The sequence below is a fragment of the Cygnus atratus genome, chromosome 2 (assembly GCF_013377495.2).
Source record: "Cygnus atratus isolate AKBS03 ecotype Queensland, Australia chromosome 2, CAtr_DNAZoo_HiC_assembly, whole genome shotgun sequence".
In the NCBI taxonomy this organism is placed as follows: Eukaryota; Metazoa; Chordata; class Aves; order Anseriformes; family Anatidae; genus Cygnus; species Cygnus atratus.
This window is the reverse complement of record NC_066363.1, coordinates 133,018,902-133,045,793: the sequence shown is the minus strand read 5'-3', so window position 1 is coordinate 133,045,793 and position 26,892 is coordinate 133,018,902. Positions and strand designations below refer to the sequence as shown.

At 36.9% G+C, this 26,892-nt stretch overlaps 1 protein-coding gene across 1 annotated transcript in view; it reads left to right on the top strand.

Moving 5' to 3' along the window:
* CNGB3 (cyclic nucleotide gated channel subunit beta 3) overlaps window positions 1–26,892 on the top strand; it is an 86,554-nt gene that overhangs the window by 38,348 nt on the left and 21,314 nt on the right. Inside the window, exons 3-9 of the mRNA XM_050708780.1 lie at window positions 13,779–13,921; window positions 15,413–15,598; window positions 16,213–16,425; window positions 19,485–19,531; window positions 21,487–21,573; window positions 23,519–23,583; window positions 26,136–26,258. Of these exons, the coding sequence (XP_050564737.1) occupies window positions 13,779–13,921; window positions 15,413–15,598; window positions 16,213–16,425; window positions 19,485–19,531; window positions 21,487–21,573; window positions 23,519–23,583; window positions 26,136–26,258 (864 nt within the window). The remainder of the gene's footprint in view (window positions 1–13,778; window positions 13,922–15,412; window positions 15,599–16,212; window positions 16,426–19,484; window positions 19,532–21,486; window positions 21,574–23,518; window positions 23,584–26,135; window positions 26,259–26,892) is intronic.

The window sequence follows — 26,892 nt, the reverse complement described above, 5'->3', positions numbered from 1 at the left end:
TAGCTATCTAATTTATAGAGAAGATTAGCTATTTCCTTTCCTTCACAAAGATAGACTTTAGTACAGTGACAAGCAATAATCAAGCAAAAGACTAATGCATATGACTCTAAAAAACAATGCATGCAATAAAAATGACTGACTAGAACGACTGAAGATGTTATAAATAACTTGGTAATTTAAATGTGAATCCGTAGGTCAGCAATGAAAACCAAGCTAAAGCCATCTCCTTTTTTGTCACTGTGGGATATGTTATTATATGCTTACAGTTCCAGTGGTAAATTCTATAAGCATGGTTAACACAATTTCAATATGCTTATGAAACAAAAGGTATGTTGCTTGTTATTAGAAGACAAAATCTGTTAAAAGGAAATTTAAAATGTTTATATTAAATATTCTCTTCTCAGAGCTGTTCTGACTCATTGTCTTGCATACACCCAGTTTGATATATCTAGTCAGTCTAATTAGAGCAACAGTCTCTAAAAAAAATAATAAATCTTTGGTAAAATCCACTGTCAAAACAGTTACCCAGTAAATTCTGGAGAAGGGCTTAGAAGGCATGGTGTTGGTGTCATCATATTTATATGAAACTAAACTAAACATATCTATTATAGACCTTTCAGAACTGGAAGGAGAATCATTTTTAAATGGTGCATTTGCTGGAATTTAATTCATTGCCCCTGAAGATTCATGGAAGTCTACTGAGACAACATTCTTGCTCAAGGTCACTACTTTACTGTGTCTATGCATTCAAATTTACTCACTAGAATACTTTTAAGGAAATCAATTGCCTTTGTAACAGGAGAAAAGCTAGATAAATATATATGCATATGCAGAATCTGAGTCAAATGGATGCATGCAGTCCATAAGAACACCAAATGAAGCATGCTCGAATCACTCTGTAACCCTCAGGACAACTAGAAAAATACAGAATACCTCCTTACAAAGTCAGTTGTCAATTTTCTTTGTTCAATGCTAATTTCTGGGTATTCCCATACCTGGGAATTGTTTGGGAAAGCACTGGTTTGACTAGACACAACTATACAAAAGACTGCTCTTATGATTCAGCAGAATAGTCAACTGAGAATCTCAATGCCCAGGAGTTTTCCCTGTTGTTGTTTGATCTACTGTTATAGACAGAACCATAATTTAGATAGTTGAATGAAATCAAGGTAGGTGAAATGGATGGTAGAATTTTCTTAACTCCTATTGGAATTTTCTATTTTGTCCAGCTACATTTTGGGGAGAAGCAAGGGCAAGCTGCTTCCTGAGGGAAGGGAAGCTGGAAGTCAAGGGTGACATCAGTGCAAGCAGTGCCCTTACCAACAAGATGCATTCCCAGTGGAGTCTGAACACAACAAAAGAGCAGAATCCTGGTAACAGGGTCCATCAACAAGGCAAAGTGATGAACCAGATTCAAAGACCATCCAGGGAGTCCAGTCAGGAGCAAAAAAGACAGATCCAGAGGCAGGAGCAGAGACCCAGATACAACATGGCTCCAAAGTCTATCCAAGAGACAGGATCAGAGAGTTAGACACACCTATGGCATAGCTCAGGCGTGGACAGCCTAGATCCATGGCAGAGTGTTCGGGTGAAAGTCTCAATGGAGGCTGCTCAGGGCCTTTAAGGCCTGCAGGTCCTGATATTTATGGTATTGCCTTTGGTAGACTGTTTTTCCATATTAGCCATCCTCAGAGTTCATTAAAAGATCACTTGATCTACACAGTAAGAAATCATCAGTATGCACTTTGGAACAGTGCCCATAGATTTTGAAGATAGATAATAGATAATTAAGGTTTGTGTATTATCTGTTCACAATCCAGAGCACCTTGATTTTCATGGAAATTATGTTAATAGAAAAGGTTTCACCTTATCCTCATTTACTACAACTTTTAAATTTTTAAATGTATCTGTACAAGTTTAAGATTAAGATTAGATTAAGGAAGAGGAAAGGCAGTTTTCATGTTTGAAACACCACATTTTCCATTTAGACCAGGCTTGTGTCCCTCCATACAGAATTTCAGGTGGAGGTAATCAACTTCCACATAGGGACTTCAAATTTTAAAATCTTAGGTTCAGGTAATATTGCTATATGAACATTTATACTAGTGTAATTAACACATCTGAAAACAGTAGGAATACTTATATGTATGTTTGTAGGGTTGTGCACCAGATGTGTCCTCTTTCCAGTTCATCTGCATTAGAGTAGCTTTTTACTCAACACAGCCCGTGTTATCTATTAATAGGGAAATATTTTCTGAACCTCCTCTGAAAGAACAAACCAGCTATTTCTCTTACTAAGTGAATGATGGCTTTGAAAAACGCAGCATTTATTACTGAAAACTCCCACAGAAATCGTCCACAAGAAAAAAAGTTGGCTTTCCTTCTCAACATGTACTCATTTTTCAAATATAAAAGCACACTGCAATGGACAGATATAGCTGTGGTTTGCCTACAGCCATATGATCATCACATCTGAAAGAGGAGATACACATGAACAGCTAATGTGCCAAGGTGCTGAATCGCAACAGTGACTGAAACTTTTAATGTCTGTTGCATAATGGCTTAGATAGGATTCCACGCAGGTCTGTCTTGTCTGCCAATGTATTGTTTCTTCCCTCTGTCTTTAATGATAACATAACAGAACAATAGGCTATTTCCATGAACAGCTATTTGCTGAGCAATAATAATCTCTGAGAGGGAGGGCTAAGAGTATGCTGTCTCTTCACAGCAAGAAATGAGGGAACAGAACAGCACTCAGAACCTAATTTGCACTCTAATAGAAAACAGTGGCATCTTATTAACAAGGAACTAGCATAAAACATCATTTCAGACTTCCTAATATATCAAGATGGCTTTCTCTTGGTGAGGGTTCATAAAAACATGCATGCACATACACAATCATACAATTTTTTGAAATGCAGTGCAAGTATTTCAGGTGAGATACTTCACAGCACTTAAGCAAATGAGGGACTTCCTCAGGGAGCAGCAAGATTCAGCCACTGCCAAGTGGCTGAATGAAAACTTGACCAGTGTTTCATGAGTCTGAGACCCTGAGAAAAATAGTCTCTGGTAAATAGAACAGACTAGAAAATCTGATGGTTTCTTTGGTATTAAACTGTACGAAAACTTTTCACGTTGAAAGAAGCATTAGCAAAGTTATTTCTCTGCAGTGAGATAACCCCAGAAACATACCTCATCAGACACAAAGCTGAAGGAATGCTTTAGGTACCAGAGGTACCAGTACAAAAACTTTACTGACTTAAAGCAAGTTTACAGAGTGAACTTAGAGTTCACTCAAAAAATAAAAAATAAAAATGAAACCTAAGATCTCCAGACCACCTTGTTCAGCAAGCAGAGGGATACACAAGAGAAAACACCATAATGTGCTTTGTGAAGGTACTGTTTGGAACACAAAATCTAACAAAAATCTTTGAAAAGACATGATTAAGATGTCACAAAGCTGACACTGGACAAATGTGGGAAGTTGGTATGACCCTATGCTGAAGGGTGGAACCAACATAAAGCCTGTGGCATGTAATACTTGATGAAGAAAATGTGTAAAGGGTTTTGGCATGTAAATAGAGGGGAGACAGATACCTAAGGAAGAAGTAAAAGTGGATGTCTGGCATAAAGATTTGAGACAAAGAAGTTGCAGCAGCCTAGAAAAGGTTGAGGATGGAAGAATGGCACACAAAGCATCTGAGAGCATAGATCGGAGAAAATGGAGGGATATAAAGACCTTCTATGACCTTCTCAATCTTCTGTGTCTTTTAAAAGCCTATAAACCTGGCTAAAGTTGTAAGAGTGTTTCATCTTCCCAGATTACCAAGATGATTACATTGTACTATTTATACTAAGACAGTATGCTGAAACCCCAGTCAAGGATCATGAAACCTGCTCTGCAAAATGCTGTGTAAAATGACAGTCGATATTTGCAGGCTACATATCCAAGAGTACATGAAGAAAAAAATACAGTGGATAGCCAAGACTTCAGATGCTTTTATAGTTCACCTCAACATCTTACACATTCTGGGTTATGGTCAGAGAGGAACAAACATTTTTATCTGATATGCCACCTTCAGAATCTAAGTACTATTAGCAAAGAACATTTGAAGAAAATGCACTAAATGAATTTAAATATATATATATATACATAGCAATTAAACAAAATGTGTTTAACATTCCCACATAGTACACATACTCTTCTGGTTCTGCTTTTGCAAACTCAGAAACCTAGCTTTCAACATTTTCCAAAAAGGAGAGCTCCTGCTTTGCAAACTCATATGAGGGCAGGTGGTTTGGGAAGACTGAATTACATTTGTATTTTGTCTTTTTCATAGCCACATCCCATTACCTAGTAGGTTATACCAGCCTTTCTAAAGCCCATAAAGGAGATTTTTTTTCCTCTCTAATTTGGCTAATAGCAAAAAAAAAAGATAAAATAAACAGAGATTAAGAGGCAATTTGCTATGTGGTGCATAGCCAGGTTAATAAAGAGAACTCCTGCTGCTATCCTGTTCTTAGTGAGTAATGTACTTCATTTAGCTCAATTACCTCAACCAAGAAAATTACTGTGCTTATTAGTGCTTGCCATCCACTAGTTGCTACACATCAATTCACTAAGCATACGTATCCTAAAGAAATGATGTCCTATCAATAGAACAAAATCTCAGCACCTTGGTGAAACAGACCTAGTATCAACCCTTTTCAGTCTCCAGAAATCATTGTTTACTGTACCAAGAACCCAAAAAGATGACACTTATAGTACTAAATTCTAATTGACTTGAAAGAAAGTAAAACAAGGTCAATGCTGAGCACTTCTGAAAAATCCCTCGTTTTAAATTCCAGTTTAATCCCAGTTTACAGTCACAAACACATTTTCTAAAGAGACATGCCTTTCTCTAGTTGTTTTCAGCTAAACACTGCAGTATGTAAAATTGTAAATAGGTGGAACATATCCAAAATATTTTGTGAAATCAAAATACTTTTCTTAAAACTCATATTCCTTCTGCTTAGATCTGTCAGAGCTCATCACTTTTAGTGCCTGGATTTGAATTTCTGCAATGGCTAAATAGAGAACCTGCAAATTAAATAGAAAGGTGATGGTGTGCTGCCTGTATCAAAATGGATTAAACTTGTTGTAATCATAGCTGAGATGTATTTTCCCACAGCCTTTAAATTCTGTTCTGCAGGATGCAGTTGCCCATGATATTTAATGCCATTTGCTCTGCAGGACAGTCAAGTAGGTAGCCTGAAGTTGAAAAGGTAATGAATTCAGAATGTTTTCCCTGAAGACAGAATGAAGCATGTAAAAGGACTGGAATGTCATTATACAGACTGAAATGCTTTTTTTTTTTTTTTTTTTTTCCTTTGCATTATTTTATATTATATATTGATAATATTCGTATATACCTACTTCTGAGAGCATAAATGGAAGAACTTCTTTGTTTAGAATACATAGGGAAACAAGGGTATGGTTTGTCACTTTGCCACCGATTTACTTTATTAAAAGTATTTTGTGTAAATTCTCTGTTGACCTAAAAAAAGGTTTGTTTTTGTTGTTGTTGTTGTTTTGGTGGGTTTTGTTGTTGTTGTTTGTTTGTTTGTGAAAGAAGGAAGAAATGGTCATTTATTTCAAATTATCTGTTTGGATAATTGAGCAAAGCAACAAGCATTGCAACAGGTACACTAGTGTGTGTAATATAACTGCACCAAAGATGAAAACATTGCATGTTGTGCAGCATGAGAGAACAGAGGAAACTGACAGGTAAAGATAGCAGGATCAGATGAGAAGTTTAAGGGGTCTGGCAGACCAGCCTTATTTTGTGCCCTGGATGAATGATGCTGCAGAAAGGGAAACGACAGCCTTAGAGATAATTGAACGTCATCTCAGAGGACTGGTTTCTGTCTCTCATGAAATTTCTTTCTGATACTGGGAGCATGGCATGAATTCCTGCACAGATGGCTGTATCATGGTTTACTACCATTGAAGGTAGAATTGCAATGAAGTTGGTTGCACCAAGTAGATTTTGTATAATGAGCATAGGCAAAAATTGTATGTGGCAAAGTATGTGGCACGAACTTCAGCATATTGCGAAAGTCTGACAGAGTTCCCAACAGCAACTAATTTCCCTGCAATCATCCAATTAACTGCCAGAGTTCCCAACATACTATAGCTTCCATGCAAGCTGAATCTATGCCACTATTTTTTTCAATTTTATTGTTACCTTTGCTAGTTGAATTAAAGCTTGTTGAAGTATATTTTGGCTAAGATATTTTTATTCAGGTACTCATACCTCTCTGTGCATTGAATAATCACCTCCTCCAGTGAGTATGATAAATTGTATTTGTACTCTCTGTAAAAGAAGCTCTTGGGGACAGGAATCTGTAAACTCAAAAACTGGCACTTGGAGCAATGGTGAAGAGGTCTAGGTGAAGAGGGCTAGAAAAATTAACTAATATTCTTAGTCACACTATTAGTGACCTTTTTCCAAATCTTTTTCCCTTGCATAAATTCCCTTGCAAAATAAAAAAGAAGGAACTATACTTCTTTTCCTATATTCATAGTGGTTAGGACAAATTGTACCAAAAGAGATTTATATTAAGAAAAAAATTTTCAGTGAGGCTAGTGAAGCACTGGAATAAATTATTTAGGAAGATTATGGAATAGCCATCACTAGACGTATTTTAAAAAAAGGTTAGACAAGAATGTGTAAGGAATGGCATAGGTGTGCTTCATTCTGTTTTTTTTGAGCTGTGGGAAAGGGAAGTAAGATTATAGGATGTCTCAAAGTTCTCTCTGCTCCTACACTTGGTTTTTTTTGTTTGTTTTTTTTTTAGCATTTGAATGAATTCAGATGAGAAATCAAAGCATCAATGAAAGTGAAATTTTTCATTTGGAATATTTTGTTGCAACTTTTTAACAAATTCACTATGTAAAATATCATAGTATTTTTATTTTAGCTTTTATTCCCTGGTTATTATTAAAAATTGAAGAATAGAAAGTTTGAAGATGGATTTGTGCTGTGCTCATGAACTCTGTACAGAACTTTCGTTTATATGCTAAAAAATATCTTCAAAAGTTCCTGGTAAGAGGCAAATGTCCCAGACAAGATTTAATCACTTACAAGTAAGAAAGCCCCAACAGCACAACAGTCTCAATTTATTCCCATATCGTTCTTTCTTAGAATGTTATACTTTTGTTCTAGAGCTATTAGTGTCAGAAATGATGCTACCTTTATTTTTTACATCATGGCAAATATCCAGTGCAATTAAACAACTTTATATCACCAGTGACATTAAAGAAAGGTGATTTTTAAAAGTTAATTGGTACTTTCAACATTCACCCTACTTTCTTTTGCATAGATCATACTGCAAAATTGCTAATTAAAATAAAATCTTATTCACATTTTAATCTGGTACCTCAGTCAGAGTTCCATGTGTTCGGTATTGAGACAGACTTCTCCTTAGAGAATTCTGCAAAGAAGATTAGAGGATTCACAGCCTGATGTGATTGAATAACTAAGAGGATTGTCAAAGAAGCTGCTGTGACAAACCTTTGAACTAAACAGGAGGAATCTCATGCAGCCCAGATGATTAGATTTCAGTCTGCGCTGCATCGGGAAGTTTGTTCTGAGCCCAATGCCAGTGGATAACTCAGAAATACAGTAGCTTACTTGAACGTTGTTGCTTCTATACCCATTTTGCTATAAGAATAAAACATGAGATATGCAAAATGAATTATCTCTATGTTTTATTTCAAAACACTTCCTTAGGGCCAAAACAAGAATAATTTCAGTACAAAGAGTCTGAGCTCACAGAAAGACATCAATTCCAATGGGTAAATTTATTTACAGGGTCCACATGAAGCTTATTGATGCTTATGGCTTATTCTTGTATTTATATATAGTCAAAACTACTAACCCTGATATTATATCACTTTAGATCAATCAAATATATAAGAAAATAGATATTAGGAGAAAAGTAACATTAGTTTGAATTCAAGTTGTATTGTGAATCATAACACAATCCTAAAACAGAATGAAAATAAAATTTATTTTATCCTTTCTTAGTGCAAAGAAAAGTTAATATACTGGCAATATCTCAAAACATGCAGCAAACAGGGAAACACATGATCTCTTGGGTCACTAAAAATCGTTGTCTCTCAGACACTTTCCCTCAAAAAAACAACAACAAAAAAGAGATGATGGGGCACAGTAAGGTACAGGTTTTAAGACAGCTACAGGAAACTAAAACTGATTTAACAGCTTTTTCAAATGGTTAAATGAAATTTTGAAATGATCTAAAGTGTCAACAGTTTGTTTCAGGACTGTAAAATACTATATGGGCAGCCAGTTCCACTGCTTGAAAACCCTTTCCATGGGTTTCCATTCTTCCTGATATCCAATCTTAGCCTCCCCCGGTACAAGTTGTGGCCATTTCCTCACATCCTAGAATATTAGAAGGCCATCTAGAACAGAAGGCTGTCCCAGTCTTTAAAGGCTTAGAAACTTTCATACTAATTCACAGTGTTTCTCTACATATTTATTCCTGTTACAATACTGTTCTTCAACTCAAACACTTCTTTTCCCTGCCTGGTTCTCCACCAAAATTTGAAATTATCGACAGTGATCTTACTGCCTCTCAGTCTGTTTTGTTGTTCTTTTATAAGACAGGTTCTCATTAGCCTTGATCATTCTAGGAGACTAGAGTTTCCTATGTGAATTCACCTTCTGAGTCTGGATGGTCAGAATAATTATCACCATGTGTTTATATGTCAATATTAATGCTTCCTTCACAGGCAATATGTTAACTGCATTTTAAGGTTATATTTCTAGCGGTGTTTTTCATAGCCAAATTAGAATATGGCTCCATAGGCACCCTGCTGTTGACTGAAACACTTGGAAATTTCTCCCTTTGCCATCTGAAATTAATGATCCCAACACTTACAAAATAAATTCTTACAATTATTTTTTTAAAGTGAATGTCTTCATTACATAGCATTAGATTTGCTCTCATTTCTATTACTCAGTCTAAATAGTTCAATTTGTCCAGTACAGAAATCAGTCCTACTTTGTAAATGTACCAATTCCATGCACTATCAAACACCACTAGCATACTACTACATTTTGCACCAAAGAAGCCATTAAAGAAAACACTGAAGGTCACTCCTAAATCTCCATAGGATTCCTGTGCAGCTAAAGGAGGATAGGTTCTTTTCAAAAGCAATTGAGAGCAGAAACCTATCTTAGTTATTCTGAACCTTTCCTCAGAGAAGCTTTCTATTGCTTATAAAGAAAGCCAAAACAGAATAGTTAGTTTTTCTGAATACTCCTGTTCCTGGACCAAGGAGATGACTAACACAGTTTTTCTCTTACAGAAAGCCATGAGGTTTCTTAATCATCTAGGATGTGTGATCTTAGCTTGGGAAGTGGAGACGGACATTGGGTTCTGGTCCCTGTAACTCTACCCACACTGGAATTGTCAGGGCATATTGAGGGCATCTTTGAATCAATATTTTTCATGACACCTAGAACTACATTTTTCTATCACACTGAAATCTTTCTCAGATATAACATCATGTTTTGTGGACATTTGTATAGCTATGCATTTTTATATCCTTCTGAAAATTGGTCATCTGGATTAGATGTTCTACGTAACTTACTCAAGACAATAAATTATTTATTCAAGACACTGGTTTAGATATGTTGATGCTCAATGAAAACATTAAAAGTTCTATTGCAAGGTCAAGAATTATATTCCCTAGTAGGTAGGAGAAATTTTCTTAAGTGCTGCAAAAAGAAGGGTTATAACTGAACTCAGCAAAAAGTAGTATAGATTTTTTTCAGGCAGCAGCATGTATTTATGAAATACTTTTTCTTGGGGGTGACCTAGTAGATAAAAGAGGAAGTTGAACTCCGTATTTGGTGTTTGTGGCCAGAAAGCAGGCAAGAAACTCTGGATTTCAAATTAGAAAAGGTTAAACATGCTTTATTCTGAAATCACCCATAACATTTCTTGATTCCTGTTTTGTTTGAACTCTTAACACAGAAAGCTTCAAAGCCGCAGTACTTAACAGATGTTCCATACATTAGTACACTCAGTGCTGTATTTCCATAGCCTGTTCTTTCAAGGCCTTTTTCTTCTGCTGTGTTACAGGTGTCTAAATCTTTTCTCTTGGCCTGAGGAGAATTAAGTTAAAACCTACAAGTTAAGAAGATAAAAATACGCATTATTATTATAATTTTATTACAGGCATTGTTATTGCTAAGCAAAGTATGTTTGAAGTATTAACAAAACTACATGCCTAGTACATGAGTTGTGGTCCTGACTCATTTTCTGGACCATGTGAAGTTACTACTTCTGCAGGGTATAAATATTTCCACTCTGTAAAGGACTGTATGGTGTTACAAGTATAGGCCTACGACTATTGTAACATATTGCACAGAGGTCAGAGATAAATTTGCTTAAAGAATAATACATCAGCTTAGAGACAAAACCTTGCACTTAGCACAGATCAGGGCAGAAAACCAAGGAGGAAGTATCTTTCTGCCCTTCTAAGCAGTGTGCCTCTAAGGGAGATTTACCTCTGAACCTGCAGATCTGCCCCTGCATGCCACAAACTATTCAGCTATGTGACACACAGGCAGAGGCAAACCAGGAAATGAGCAATACCCACAAGTCTGATCACCCAGTGAGAACTTTCATACACAGAATAAAGCCAGAAAGAGCCCAGTGTGAAATCAACACAGTCTGTATGAACATAATTATGTATTCAAATGAGACATTATCTCCTTAACAGAGCATGGTAAAAACATAAGTCAGAGTAGCCCTTCTCACAAGCACAAGATTCTAAAGTCTGGGGAGCAGTGAACCAGAATGAGAAAATACTGTAATGTAGTGTGAGGTACCAATTACTCCCATTAAATGTGGTGTCTTCAAAGCAGCAAATGACATTATCAGAGTCTCTTACCCACTGCTCTTGTTTCTGCTGGCTGCTCACACATGTTCTACTGGCAGCTATCTGCTTATGTATATGAATTTTTAAAAATATGTCTATTAATAGAGTTATTAAAAGATTTACACATGAAAGAGCACACACATAGTGAAAGAAACATCTGCAAACAAACAAACAAAAAAAAAAAGAGAGAGAGAGAGAGGAAAGCACCACAAATCTTCTTGAGTAATTATCTCAGGCCCAGTAGGAGGTGCTGAGCCAGGCCCTAATTTCCACCAGAGTGTAGCATGCAGTGAAAGGCAGCTGCATAGCACTGGTGTCACATATTCATGGCAAAGCACCACCTACTGTGAGAGGTGAAGTTTGAAAGGGCTTCCTTAGCCAAGGAAATTTAAAGTGTACTTCCACGTGAAGTACACGTACAAAACATATCTTCAAATTAGCAGTGTTCAACACGTATCCTTTTCCTTTTATATTAACCACAGAAAATTTAAGCATCTGTTTACCAGAAAGTAACAGAGGACGAGTTCATGCAAACCAAATGAGAAGTGGGGCAAGGAAAATCAATTTCTTATCAACTGCAGGGCAAGTAACATTAAACAGATTCACATAGCTTCCAATCAGTACCAAATAACAACATGATTCCTACACTGCAGCGATAAAGCACCAAATTTATGGTAGAGAAGACTTTATCTTGTTTTGGAGAGGTTGTGGAATAGAAGAAATCCCACACAACTTTTGGCTTATCCCTTGAAAGCAGATAGCAGGGGCTTTTCTTATGACATTTCTGGTTTTTTATAAGTTTTTTTTTTTATAAAATAGCTAATGCCCTGAGCAAATACAGCAACAGAAAAGAGTAAGAATTATTTTAAATTCTTTGCATAAAGCTGAAAAACCAATTGTGACATGTTAGCTCAAAATAAGAAAGAATTTCAATACACTGCAGATGGCTGGAGCAAAGGGAATATGTGACATAAAATAAACTGTGATGAGATTACAAAGTATTTCAGAATAGTTTGATTAATCTCCTGTCTGGGGAGTTTTAAGAAATAGAAACTACATAAGACTTAAATTAGAAGAATGATAAACACACACTTCAGACTTCTGCTTTTTCTGTTTTTAATGACTTATCTCCATTTTATCCAATGTTTTATTGCAGAAGCATTTTCACATCCTTAAATTATACCTCCTTGGGCAACGTGATATGTGGTGTGTCTCCAGAAAACTGTGATTCTCAAAAATCCCTGACACACTCCGTTTTTAGTTGCAGCTCCTCCTGTTAAGAATATAAGTTTAAGACTTGAGGAGACATGGTGTTTATTCAAAGATCCCTTTGCAGTATTTTTCACTTCTTCCCTACCCAATATGCTGTTGTACCTCTTTCCTTCTACTTACCTTTGGGAAGATCGTCTCCAGAAATGGGAAATTTCAGGCCTGCTTCACTCTTGGTCTGCTGCTTCTCTTCTTATATAGCCCCATCCCCATGGTATTTGGTATTGAGCTGAAAAACTCTTAAGAGTTTTACTCTTTTATTTTTATTTTATTTTATTATTTTATTTTATTTTATTATTTTATTTTATTTTATTTTATTATTTTTTTTTTTTTTATTTAAGAGTAATACTCTGCTGTACTCCCTGTATTGGGCGCAGCTGGGTTGTGCCAAATTGTGACAATAGCAGTTGTGACCAGTGTGGGAGTAGGCCACCAGCTGCCCTGCACCAATAACTGTCACTGGCTGGCTCTGACACCAGGGTGAGACACCAGTTGAAAGGTGTTCAGTCTAGGATAAAGAGCAAAATCCATATCCTAGTCTCCACATACAGCAAGTTTAAATGCATGGCCCAGCTGCTTGGCACTCCAAAATGTCCCCAGTTTGCATAGTCAGATGCTAACAAGTAACTAAGGATGACATTTCAAGTGAGAATAAGCCTAAAGGAGTTGATCAAGGAACACTCTCAGCTAGATATTCTAATTGACTGAGCAGTATGCATAGATCCTATTAAAGCCATAAGTCTCTGTGCACAATGCAAGAGTGCGGGTATTTGAAAATTAAATGTCTTTAAGTCCAAAGAAATGCTTAATGGTGGAACATCAGCTCGGTGTTACTCTCTGAGCCTGAGTAAACACACGGGTGGGGGGGGGGGGGGGGAGGGGGGACACGACACCTTAGTGATGACTGGAGAAACATGACTGGAGAAACTTTAGCAAGAATACCACTGGTTTGTTCCCACTAGGTAAAAAGTATGTTTTTTTTTATTATTTCCTAGTAGCTAAAACCCATAAAAAATCATAGATGAAATCAGTTTTCCAAAGATTACAAGCATGAAGTAAACATAATCTCTCCACCTGGACCACCGTATGCATCTTTTTAATATAACTCAGTTACATCCTGTCAACATCTGGATATTACCACATAATAATGACCTCATTTTACTTCACAGATGGGAAGAACATGCTTTGTATCTCAGTGAATACACAGGATAAGCTCTAGGCCTTACGTAGTCAGAGCAGAACTTGGTGAAAAGTAATGGTGGGAAGCCATTCCTGTAGAAGGCTATACAGAGCAGGGTGCACCCTGATCTCCTCCGTGTGAAATACCATGTAGACTGCTGGATGCAGCCAGCAATATCGATTGACACAAGCTGGAAGCAACAGCAGTTAACTCATGTGTCCACTTACAGTGAATTAAATGATATGAATAAACATTGTGGCCAATAAAGATCCAGTCTTAATGTTTGAATTCTGCTCATATTGTAGAATTGGCACTATTTCTTCTATAGCTTTCCACCACATTAAGCTCTTCTCCTTTTGTTTTAATTAGCACACAGAAGACAACACCTCAAGGATTCCAAACAAATGAGTATGCTGATGCTCAGCTTCAAGAGATTGTCAGAAAAATGCGGGAAAGGGCCACAGTCTATAAGGAAAAGCTGAAAGACCCTGTGCTGTCCTCCCCTGAAGGCAGTCCTACAGCTTGTAAGTGACTCTAGAATATATGAAATAGCCGTGTATTTGTTGAGTTTAAAGATGAAGATTATTTTGTGGGAACAGAAAATGCTGTGATAACATTTTTTGGTAAGTATAGCAAACTTCACATGTTTACCCATTGAAATTAATCACTTTGTGCCCGCTGGAGTCAAGCCACCTGTAATAGTTTACAATAAGCCAGGTCCTTGGTACAAAATCCCTTTAAACCCCATCACTGAAACATCCGTGGGGAAAATCTTGGGCAATCAAGTCTAGAATCATGTCTGTCAAGCAGTTTTATATATTTTAAATTAAATCCTAGATACCTTTATTCATTGGGATGAATCTGAAACATATGAGGAAACATATCTATCTTACAAGTAAATATAGGTCAATCTGAGATTAGATCTGTTGTGTAAAAGTAAATAAAATTTTAGCCATGGCAGCAAACTTCCAGACACACTGAGGACTCTAGGTATGTGTTTCAAATAGAGCAAACTCGTGAAATTCATTAAATATTGACTTTTGATAAAATATGAAACATCAAACAAATACAATGTTGTTACTCTTTATAGGAAAGTTTAACTTCATTTCTTTTTCACAAAGAATTGAGTGTGGTGATTTGATATTCTGCCATTTAGAGAAGCTGTTTAGTGTTTACCCATTTTTTAATAAGATAGAAAAAACATAGCTTGACATCTTATAAACTGTACCAGCTAATAAAGGAATTCCATTTTTTTTAAAATAATACTTTGCTCATTTACCTCTTTTGTCCTCTTTGTAAAACTTAAAATCATTTATTTCTCAAATGACTATAGTTCAATTTCATCAATTTGCTGCTAAGACTGTGTATCCTATTCAGACGTAAAGCCACCAGAATTAAGGGGACAAAAAGTTATCTAAGATAAAGATGGAAGAACAGGGCTCAAAGGAGTGCCACAAGGCTTTGTAAGCATATAAATGTAGAAAACCATAGGCTTCCCATTAGTTTCACCTAACCATAGGCTTCCCATTAGTTTCACCTACTGCATCTTGCATATCAGATCTCAGGTGAGGGGAGAGATCAGCCCATGGCACAGACATCTTTTCTTATCTCCGTCCTAACTATGCATTATTTGCAACAATCATGTAAAGAGAAATGCCCAGGTGAATTAATGAATGCTGAATTATGAATTACCTTTTTTTCTTGTTGGTGTTTTATAGCATTGGTTGTGGGCACTGTCCAAGGAAATGCAATAACATATATTGCACTCTTTAACATGAAGTGCCCTGTTTGTGATAGCAGGCATGCACGATTATATCAGTGGTTATTTTATTCAAATCTGGTTTCTAATACACTCAATATTGTAAGGAATTGTAGCTTTAGTCACTCCCAAGTGTTTTTAGAAGAGTTTTTAACATGATGAAGTTCTTGTATATGTTAATAGAGGGTGTAGTAATTAAACGACTGTTAAAAGGTCACTTGTTGTGATATTCTATTTTCACTAGCACCATCAAAAACGAAGCCTCCACCCCCACCAAAAGATGAAAAAAAGGAAGAAAAGAAAGAGGAAGCAGAAGCAAAGCCAGAGGAGGATCACTACTGTGATATGCTCTGCTGTAAATTCAAAAAAACACCACTGAAAAAGTACATGACCTATCTACAACTACCAGACAGCATAGACTCATACACAGGTAAATTAAAACTGTAAATTTAAATATTTAATATTATTAAATTATTTAAATTTAAATAGAATGGAGTAAAGGATTGCTGAAGTGACTCAGTATTATATGGTACCTACAAGCCACAGCAAGATCCACGTTCCTGTTTACAGTTCAGAGGGATACATAGATCCAGCCCTCAAGAACTTTCATTCCAAACAGGGAAAAGCCATGAAAACTGACAACAGTAGTAAGGATATGACAGTGTGATTTTGTAAGTGCCATGAAGCTGATATATAAAACAACCACGATCAAACCTGATGACTCTTGATCTAGAATTTGTCCCATTCATTAAGGCCAAATAATTATTCTGTCAGTTATAGTATGCATAACAAAACATTTTGAGCTTTTTGAGATACGTTAAATTCTGTATGCTCTCATAAACTTTTTTTTTTCCCTTTTGCTTATTCATTGCGTGATTCCTCTTTTCAACATGTGTGACTATGAGCCTGTGCTACTGGATAAGGGAGAATGATAGGTTGCTCTGGGCAGAAAGGTTCCCAGAGGCTTCACTAGAATAAGTATATCTAAAAGAATGAAAACAGATTTTAATTTCATGCCTGTAAATTGACTGTTTTGTCTTTCAGATCGACGTTATGTAGCATGGCTCATGCTTGTGACAGTTGCCTATAACTGGAATTGCTGGTTTATCCCCCTTCGCTTTGTGTTTCCATATCAAACCTCAAGTAATACAATATATTGGGTTGCCATAGACATCATCTGTGATATCTGCTACCTGTGTGACCTGCTGGTTTTCCAGCCCCGAGTGCAATTTTTAAAAGGTGGAGATATAATAGTAAGTATTGGAAGTGGGATTTCCACAAGTAGGGGGTATGTGTTGAAGTACATTATAGAAATTGCTTATAATCTGATACACGTTTCCTACTATGTCAAATCTAAACAACATTTTAGTTATCAAAGTATACCTATATTCTTCTTCACTGATATTCTATTATCCTGTTTTGGAATAAGGAAACATATTTATTGCCTACATTCTGGACAAGCGAATTCTACATACAAAAGTCCTTAAAAAAGAAAAGTAGGTTAGGAAACAACAGATACAAGCAGCCAGAACACGTATAAAACTCTTTCTTACCAGGAGTAAATTGGTGCAGCTTCACTGGAACCAGTGGTTATATGACTATGTACTCATATGGGTATGTATGCATTTGTATGTTTGTGTGAGACTTTCGGTTTTCCATTCATATTGTGCAGGAATTGTAGTTGAAGACAGTGCCCATTCTGCTATGGATGGACAGGATATAAGCACTATGTTACAGATTGTGAGATTATATTTTTTTGCCTACATCTGAACAAATCCCAGTAATTTCAAGATATATTCAAAAACATTTGATTTTTGTGTGTGTGTTTGTTGGTTTTGTTTGTTTGGTTTTTGCTGGTGGTGGTTTTGGTTTTGTTTTGTTTTTTTTTTTTCCTGGGGCTGTATATATATAAATATATATATGTAGTGTATATATATGCAATTTTGCTTTTTGCTACTGTTTTATCTTTTTAGAGAATAGTACAAAATAAAACTATAAGCAAATGCCTGTAAAAAGGTAAAGATTTGTCCTTAACATATGAAAAGGACATACAGAACATGCCCTTTTCTTTAAAATCTTATCTGCTTTTGATTCTTTAAGTTCTTATAGAAGAAAACTTAAAGTGAAAAAAAAAAAGAGTTTAGATAACTTCAGCGTGACATTATTGTGCCCAACAGACTGAAAATTCAAAATTATGTATCCTCATAAGTAATTTGGAACTAGCTTTAGTTCAGTGCTTTTATGCAGAATTTTATGCATCCAAGATATTACTAATACCTTTACAGAGGAATCTCAGATAGAACTATGTAAATATAGTTTGGATAGATATTAAATGCAGTGCAGTGTAATGTATTTTTGTATGCCTAGCCACTCAAAAAAATGGTAATCTTGCTGAAATCCTAGAAAACTCAAGTTTTATGAACAAGGTTAAAAATTTAATGTAGGAAGCTTACCTTTTCACAGAATCACAGAATCATCTAGGTTGGAAGAGACCTCCAAGATCATCTAGTCCAACCTCTGTCCTAACACTAACAAGACCTCCACTAAACCATATCACTAAGGGCTACATCTAAACGTCTTTTAAAGACCTCCAGGGATGGCGACTCAACCACTTCCCTGGGCAGCCCATTCCAGCGCCTAACAACCCTTTCAGTGAAGAAGTTCTTCCTAATATCCAACCTAAACCTCCCCTGGCGCAACTTTAGCCCATTCCCCCTCGTCCTGTCACCAGGCACGTGGGAGAATAGACCAACCCCCACCTCTCTACAGGCTCCTTTAAGGTAACTGTAGAGAGCGATGAGGTCTCCCCTGAGCCTCCTCTTCTTCAGGCTAAACAACCCCAGCTCCCTCAACCGCTCCTCGTAAGACTTGTTCTCCAGACCCCTCACCAGCTTCATTGCCCTTCTCTGGACTCTCTCGAGCACCTCCATGTCCTTCTTGTAGCGAGGGGCCCAAAACTGAACACAGTACTCGAGGTGCGGCCTCACCAGAGCCGAGTACAGGGGGACAATAACCTCCCTAGACCTGCTGGCCACACTGCTTCTTATACAAGCCAGGATGCTGTTGGCCTTCTTGGACACCTGAGCACACTGCTGGCTCATATTCAGCTGCCTATCAACCAGTATTCCCAGGTCCTTCTCGGCCAGGCAGCTTTCCAACCACTCATCTCCCAGCCTGTAGCGCTGCTTGGGGTTGTTGCGCCCCAGATGCAAGACCCGGCACTTGGCCTTGTTGAACTTCATACAGTTGGCCTCAGCCCATCGGTCCAGCCTATCCAGATCCTCCTGCAGAGCCTTCCTTCCCTCGAGCAGATCGACACATGCACCTAACTTGGTGTCATCTGCAAACTTACTGAGGGTGCACTCGATCCCCTCGTCCAGGTCATCGATAAAGATATTAAAGAGGACTGGCCCCAGCACTGAGCCCTGGGGGACTCCACTAGTAACTGGCCTCCAACTGGATTTGGCTTCATTCACCACAACTCTTTGAGCCCGGCCATCCAGCCAGTTTTTAACCCAACAAAGCGTACGCCAGTCCAAGCCACAATTTTATTTCCCTTGAAATTGTTTGTACAATTCAAAGATTTTAGTGGGTGAAGAAATCATCTACCGCCTGATCTCTTGCATTGAGTTTAATGCTTAAAATGATAATAGTGAAAAGTCCTTAAGATTTTGAGGCTATTTTTAAAGTGTCCCTGGTATAAATTCAGTAAGTATAATAATAGATACATTTCTTTAGATACTTGTCATTAGCCTTTCTTATTAAGGTATTAGCATCAGTTCCTATGGAGAGCAATTTAAAAATAAATAGCTAATCATTACTAATGAATGCAGCGTTGATTATTATAATGTTAATAATGTTAGCAAGTTAATGCCAGCTTTCAATGAGCTAGTTTTGTACAGCACCACCAGAAACATTCTCTTGGAACCATTAAAGTCAAAAGGAGCATTTGGCCCCAAAATTGAAGGGTGTTAGGTCAAGGATCAGCCAGCACCGAGACCTCAAGAGGGAAGGTTTGTGTGAAAATATAGCATACTTTTTTAGACCAAGAGCCAGACTTGGATAAAAAACAGATAAACCCCAAACCTGATGTTTTCAAGCAGGTCTAATAAAATCTGGTCTAAGGTAAATTGGTCTAATAAAAATACTACTTCTTCCTACAGATATTTCTCCATTCATACTTTTAAGCCACTGTTAATATAAATGCTATCATCCTTATTATCAGAAGAGTATTGTTACTGTAGAATAGCAGAGCTCATTCTTGACATGCTGTTCTTGACTATCCCTTTTTCTCCTTTCATCATCACTGTAGTCAGACAAAGTGGAAATGAAGAAATTCTACCACAGCTCTATGAAGTTTCGGGTAAGTAGATCCTGTGTTACTGGTGTCATACTGTAGCTTCTGGTTGTAGGATTCCATGGGATCTTTTCATTCCCTGAGAAACACTGTTGATTTTAAAAAGTCAGCAGAAAGTGCTGAGTTGATGGAATGTCAGTTCTCACCATCTGAAGCTGGTGTTGCTGTCCTCATAAAGAGTGTTTAATTGTAAAACATAATAATTATAAATGCAATTCCAAATAATACGAAGTAATAATAATTGAACAAAATGAAATTAATAAAATTCTTATTTTGGATGAATTTGTGCAAGGCCATCCCCATACAAACTGAAAAACAACAGCATAGTTTGCCAGGAGTACATTAAACAAAATAAAAAGTTTTAATTAGACGATAACTCTATTCAGTGAACTCTATGAAGTACCTGATGTTAGTGAATATGCCAGTGCTCACACAAGCAAATAGAAATTTGAAGCAACGTTTCTGATGCTCATAGTACTTTCTAAAATCAAAAGAAAAATTTTAGAAATGATTTAGAATAATTGTTCATTTTTTTTCCAAAATATTGGATTTATCAACAGAGGGAAGGTAGTCTGTTGAATTCCTGATACACATGCAGTTCTGTGACACTGAGCCTGCATCTCTGAAAACACGTTTTTTGCTCTCTCTTTTATATATACTTTTGCACCTGTCTTATTTTGGAGCTGAAATTTGTCTCAGTGATTGCAACATTGCATTATCTATATGCCTGAAGGTAAGCTATCCAAAAGTGCTTTCAGGATATTAAAGCCCAAATAAACACTTCACAGCAAAATTAGCAGAAGAGAGTCAAACTAAATTTGAAAGAATGAAATAGATACGTACAGTTTTATTTTAGGTTCACTCTTGAAATATGTTTAGTGCTCTTGATTTCTACAGAAACTAATGGAAGCTGAATGTTCTCACTACATGCAAGATATAGATATTAACTGGGAATTAGTCAAATGATTAAGTACCAATTAACAGTTACTGGTATTAAAGCACTTGTGACTAATCTTTGCTTCTTCTTAAACATGTGTCTGAGAGAGGGAGAGAGGTCGTAGAAGGCTGTTTGTCCTCAGTCAAGTTTTTGGCTCAGTTTCCTTTTTTTCACAGAGTTCTGGTATTAACTGTAGCTTCCTTGCATGGAATTAAAGGGCAGTGTTGCTGCCAATGTGAGTTGCATCTCTCAGGGCAGAGACATTTCTGATTACAGTGAGATGAAGCCCACAGTTCCATGTTCCTTTTGTATTCCCAGAAGTTATCGGTAACAGAGAAAAGCATCTCAAGACACAAATCTTTAGGCAAAGCCAAGTTTCCTGCAGCATTCCTTCTTTGCACAGTATTCTTAGAAAGAATAAAGTAGGCAGATAAGTAATCATACAATTGGTGGACTGTGGAGAGATGTTCAAAATCTTAGTGATATGGGAAGTAGAAGCATCCAAATACAACAGAAACCAGTATTATACATAAATATTTTTAAGTTCCTATGATCCTATGATGAATCTTTTGTATGAAACACACAGATTTTGCCAGTTGCAAACAAGGAGTCTAATTCACTGTGATCCCCCAGATTGCTTTAGGCAGCCTGGCCTTAAAAGCTGTAGAAGTTCCTATGAGGTGCTTTTTGCACCCCCATTTACCAGCCACATGCCTACCATTTCAGTCTTGTCAGAACCATAATTGAAATAACAGAATGTATTAATAGTCAAATATCTGAGATACTGTTAATAATCCCCATGAAACAGAAGAAAATATCAGACACAAGGGACTTAAAAGTAGGGCAAAGCAAAGCTGTTGGTGTTTTCAGAGATAATCTTGCCTGCTAGTACTTTGGAAGTTATGGGCATAGCATGCTGACTGTTCAAATTTTATACTCAATCATGGTTCAATCTAAGTAGGTTTTTGACAGCAAATAAATGCATTATGATTATTTTGAAATCTCTTTCTCTGCTCTTCAACAGCTCGATGTGATATCAGTATTGCCATTTGAAGTTTTATCTATCTTCTTTGGATTTAACCCAGCATTTAGAGCAAATAGAATGCTAAAGGTAAGATCTGTGTTAGTAATAGATGGCTAACAACACATAAATGCTTCTAAATCCCAGTGAAAATATGTTTATAATACTTAGGAATATGGAGCTTAGAAAATGAAAAATATCTTCAGGAATCTTCTGAGTCTAAGCCACATCAGTATACAAACAGAAAAAAAAAAAAAAGGAAAAAGAAAAAGAAAAAAAATATATTATCTAGCCAACTGAAGCCATTATTCTCTTATTTTTCTTGTAGCTTTCTTGTAATAAAAAAGCTGTTTTGTGATTAAGAAAGATTTGTTTCCATTATTTAAATTAGATTAATCTTAAATAAACTGTTTAGTTTTCAAACATCAAAAATATTCATTTAAGATCACTAATTAATGCCAACGTATTTTCTCCTTCTGTTGGTAATGTCAGGTGCTTAAAAGCAAAGGTGGAAATTTTAATGACAACGTAAGCTGTACACAGCACATTTAACAAGCATAAACCCACTTTTGTTATTGAGTCCAAAGACACGGAGTGTGCAGTGGACGGGCTGAGATGTGGTTAGACAACATCCCTCTCCCTTTATTTCACAGTACCTAACAGGCCTCAATATGTTCCCCACATGTGAGCACAGTCTCTCTCTGAACTCTCTGTGCTATATGGTAGCCTCTGTGCTATTCCTTTGACCAGTTTAACAGTTAAATGCTACCTCAGAGCCATATTATTTTTCTCTCTCTTCTTTTGTAAAACTACCTCTGCATGAATCACCATCAAAATACTGTGTCTGCAAAACCAAGCAATTATTGATAGTCATGTATAACAAGGTGAATGTCTTTTCTACTTTCAAACTATTTATGAAACTGCACTTGATATGGAGCAGTATGTTGACAAAGAAATGGCTTTCATTTAAAGTTGGAAGAAGCGACAAGAACTCTAAGAATAAAATGAGGGTGCTCTTCACTTCAGTCTTCAACAAAACTTCATACTTCCATAAATCAGAACCAAAACAGTATGAAAGAATAAAATGTTAAACTGTACTTGGTATTAGTCAAACAGATGTGTACTGAACAACAACAAAAATGTATGTGGGAATATTATCATAGAGTCATAGAATCACATAATATCTCAAGTTGGAAGGGGCCCACAAGGATCATCAAGTCCAACTCCTGGGTCTACAGAGAATCACCCAAAAATCAGATCATGTGTCTTAGAACATTGTCCAAATGCTTCTTGAACTCTGGCAGGTTCAGTGCTATGACAGGCACAGTGCTCTGGGGAGCCTGTCCCAGTGCCCGACCACCCTCTAGGTGCTGAACCTTTCCCTGACACCCAGCCTGACCCTCCCCTGTCCCAGCTCCATGCCGTTCCCTCGAATCCTGTCGCTGCCCCCAGAGAGCAGAGCTCAGCGCCTGCCCCTCCGCTCCCCTCGTGAGGGAGCTGCAGGCCGCCATGAGGCCTCCCCACAGCCTGCTCTGCTCTGGGCTGAACAAACCAAGATTTTGTTTGGTGCTAAAGGTGAACTAGAAATTATTAACAGGAGGAATTTGATACAGCAGCAATTATTACTATGTAATCGTATATGTGGTTGTTGATACATATGAGCACTTACTGAATAGTCACTGGAATTTCAGAAATAGAAAAAAAAAAAGATTTTTATAGCTGTAATGCTTCTGATAAAGCTGCCTAACCAGTTATATCCATTTGAAGAAGTAGAAGTCAATTATCAACATCAGTCTGACCTAAACAGCAAGGTTATCTCTATAATCAGATTAATGGACACTCCACACCCAAAACAATGTTTTACTCAATTTTTATCTTTGCTTTGCAGTTCACCTCTAGATAGGTGTTTAAAGAAAGTCAGACTGCTGAAAAATCCATTATTTTCAAAATGTGTATGTGAACTAATAACAGTACTACTAGAAAAATATGTGGTGAAGAATAATGATTGGATTACTTTCACTTATTTTCCATTCAGCATAACACATTCTTTGAGTTTAATGATCGTTTGGAAGCTATTCTGGACAAAGCATACATCTACAGGTATGTGCTTATTAAATCCTTGTGGAATGCAAAGCTTGGCACAGAATGGCTTTCATTCAATGTCATAAGTTGTCAGTGAAGCACTGGACGGTATATCTTTGTCGGCACAGTATGGTACATTTTAACTGTTCAATTTAAGATCTTTTTTAATATCTCTTTGTCTTTATTGTAATCATTAAAATAATAAATGTAAAGCTTCATTCATCTGTGAAGTCCTGTTCAGTTCAGCTGGCCTGCTTGAGTGCAAAGGCTACTTTCATGCAAAATATTCACCACACTGAGGCTTCTGTCAAAATTTAACTGATCGGAACAATCAGAAAGAAGGTTCTTTAGTGAAAGAGCTAAAGAACAGCTTCTTTAGGTTCCTAGCAGTGCCAAATCCTCAGTGGCTGTTTATTTGTACTTTATAAAAGTTATGAGCTTGAGCCTATAACAACATTTTTCTTCAAACATGCTCTCACCATGAACCTGGCATATACAGAAACTTGATCCTCCACTACATTGACTAAACTTGGAATGAGAATCAACTCAGTATGGCTCTCAAACAGTGATTATAATTGATGTCTACTGCACTATGTTCTCACCTTCTGTATTCACCAAAAGAATTTTGGTTCCAACTCAGGCAGCCCATGGACACGGGTATGGCAAATTTCATAGGTCCCTCAGCAGTCACTGCTGCAGCTAGGACCTGATCAGCCTATCTGCTCTATTACCATTCTTGTCATTTACTGACAAACATTGTCAACAGCCTTAATTTATCCTGTTCAGTTCTTACACCAACAGATTTCTTTCCCTGTCCCAGTCCTGGGGCAAAATCTTTCTCCTGTGTGCTGCTGCATCATAAATACCATCTTATTAAAATACGATTACCAACTTATTTCAGAGTATTGCACTTAAATGGTAGTCTTTGTATTCGTACATTACAGATGAGATATTTCATGTGATTTAAAAATTCAAAAAGGAGGTTGAAACATCATGTTTCATGTTTTCAGATACCTGTGAAATAAAAGACCTTAGAAGTCTGAAAGTTCTGCTAAAGTATTTATGAGATGCTGTCCTTCTAAAAGCTTATTCATATGTTACCCTCTCCTTTCACTTATTGAGGAGTTTTCTCTTTTTTAAGTTTTTTTTTTTTTTTTTTTTTTTTAAAGTCTTGTTGGTACAAGAGTAGGCTTCTCTGAATTTCCACAAGGTGAAGAAATTGCTTTTCAGTTTCTCAGTGGGCCTGGATGGATTCACTTCTCAAATTCACCAGTTTGAGTTTGTAGGCATACAGCTAGAAAAAGTTACTATACCATTATGGCAGATTAAGCATGCGCCTAGAGAAATAGAACATATATTGTAGCAAGGGCTTCCAGAACCTTTACTCAGGCCTCAGGAATACACCTGCATGGACTGAAACAAGTGCACTAGTCCTAGCATGGTCAATTTTGCAATATTACTAGCTCAAATCAGCTATCTGCTGTTTTCAACAGCTTGCAGCCCTAAACAGAGCTATCCTGAAAGTGCATCAACATTTCAACAGAGAAGTGATATTCAGTTGCTAGCATCCTAAACAGTGCCAGTAGGTAGATGGCTCGGTGGCATGGAATAGCAAAGGAGGTCATGTAACAGCACCTGAAGAACAAGCAAAGGAGACCATAATACAGAAGCAACCACAGAAACATTATCTCCCATTAACTTAATTTATAGTCCCAAGTTAATTAGACCTTATTAAATTTGCATATAACCACCCTCTCAGTTACTATGCGCTGTGAACTGCATTGTATTCTGGCTGTAGCAGATGTAGCCATTATGGAACAGCCTCCCTGTGTTTAGGCAAGTCCTATACTTTTCCTCCCTATTTATCCTTTGGATACATGAACGTTTGAACAGAGAGCTAAATCCAGATCTTCCTTTTGATCCCCATGCACTGGACAGAGGATATACAATGAGATCATTACTGTATTAAACAGGAAGCCGCTCAGTTCGTAAGTAGTTCATCATCGGTGTTCTTTGAAGAACTGGCCATAAGCATTATAACTAGGATTAGGAATGATATAACTCCTGCTGTAGCCACTAAATCACACTATTTAGCAAATCTACTGTAGGCTTCCTAGCAAAGCTCTTGTAAAGCATTTCATTTCTGACCTCAGACGTTCCTTGGCTTTAGTTCACCAGTTCAGAGCCTATCTTGAACGGCGTTTGACAAACACATAATTTTGTACCCTCTAGCCTCATTAATATAGCTTCAGATTTCTGTAAATATTCATAGCCAGTAAAAGAGGTGGATTATGAAGTTCTCAGGAAATCATAATTTAAAAAATGATCCTGTGTCAAATACTCAAGGAAAGATATTTATTTGACCTTGGACAAACATCAGAGACAAGGTTTTTTTTGGCCAGCTATTTTTTTTCACAGAGTCAATACAGGTGGGGAGCTACTTAGTGTATGCTTAGTATATACATTATTGACACAAAAAGCAAAGGGTGCCAGTATTAAAAGGAGGGAAAACTATACATTTTTAACAGGAATTTAATCATTTGCTATTTGGAATCTGTTGACTTTTATAGGGTCATTCGAACAACTGGATACTTGCTGTTTATCTTGCACATTAATGCATGCTTGTATTATTGGGCTTCAGACTATGAAGGACTTGGCAGCACTAGATGGGTGTACGATGGCCAAGGAAACATGTAAGTCCTTTTCTCTCGCAATTAGTTTTTGTTGATTTTGCTCCTCCCTGAATCCCTCTCCCTTTCCCATAACTTTGTTTACAGGTTATGCCCTTACTTTACAAGTACTTGCATAGCTAACTTTTAGTACCATGACTGCTGATTAGCAGCTTTCATTACTAGCGCATATCTGGGGGGCAGGTGCAGTGAATAATTGGTTTAGTACTTTCAGCTTTTATAGGTTTATGAGTCAGTACTAAGCAGTAACTTAATTAAACTTTTAGAAAGCATCAATGATCATAAATTAAACTCACTGATTGCTTATGCACATGGGAACTGTTAGAAGGATGACAGAACAATACCTTAAAGGAATCAGAGGCACCAATCTTTTTCTGCCACACAGCACTGTCATTAAAATGCAACATTTTATTCCCACTTAGCAGCATTGTGATTGGTCTAAAAAAAAATTCTACTGACTTTCTCTGATCTTTGGAAAGGACATGCTTAACCAGGTGCCAAGGGGTGTCCACAGTAGGAAGGAGTGGATATTGGCACACTTTTCACAAACTCCTTATGACAGAAAAAGTCTGGATGCCATCATTAAGATGAGGGAGAGGAAACAACAGAAAATAAGCAGTCATATATTCTGGGTGTA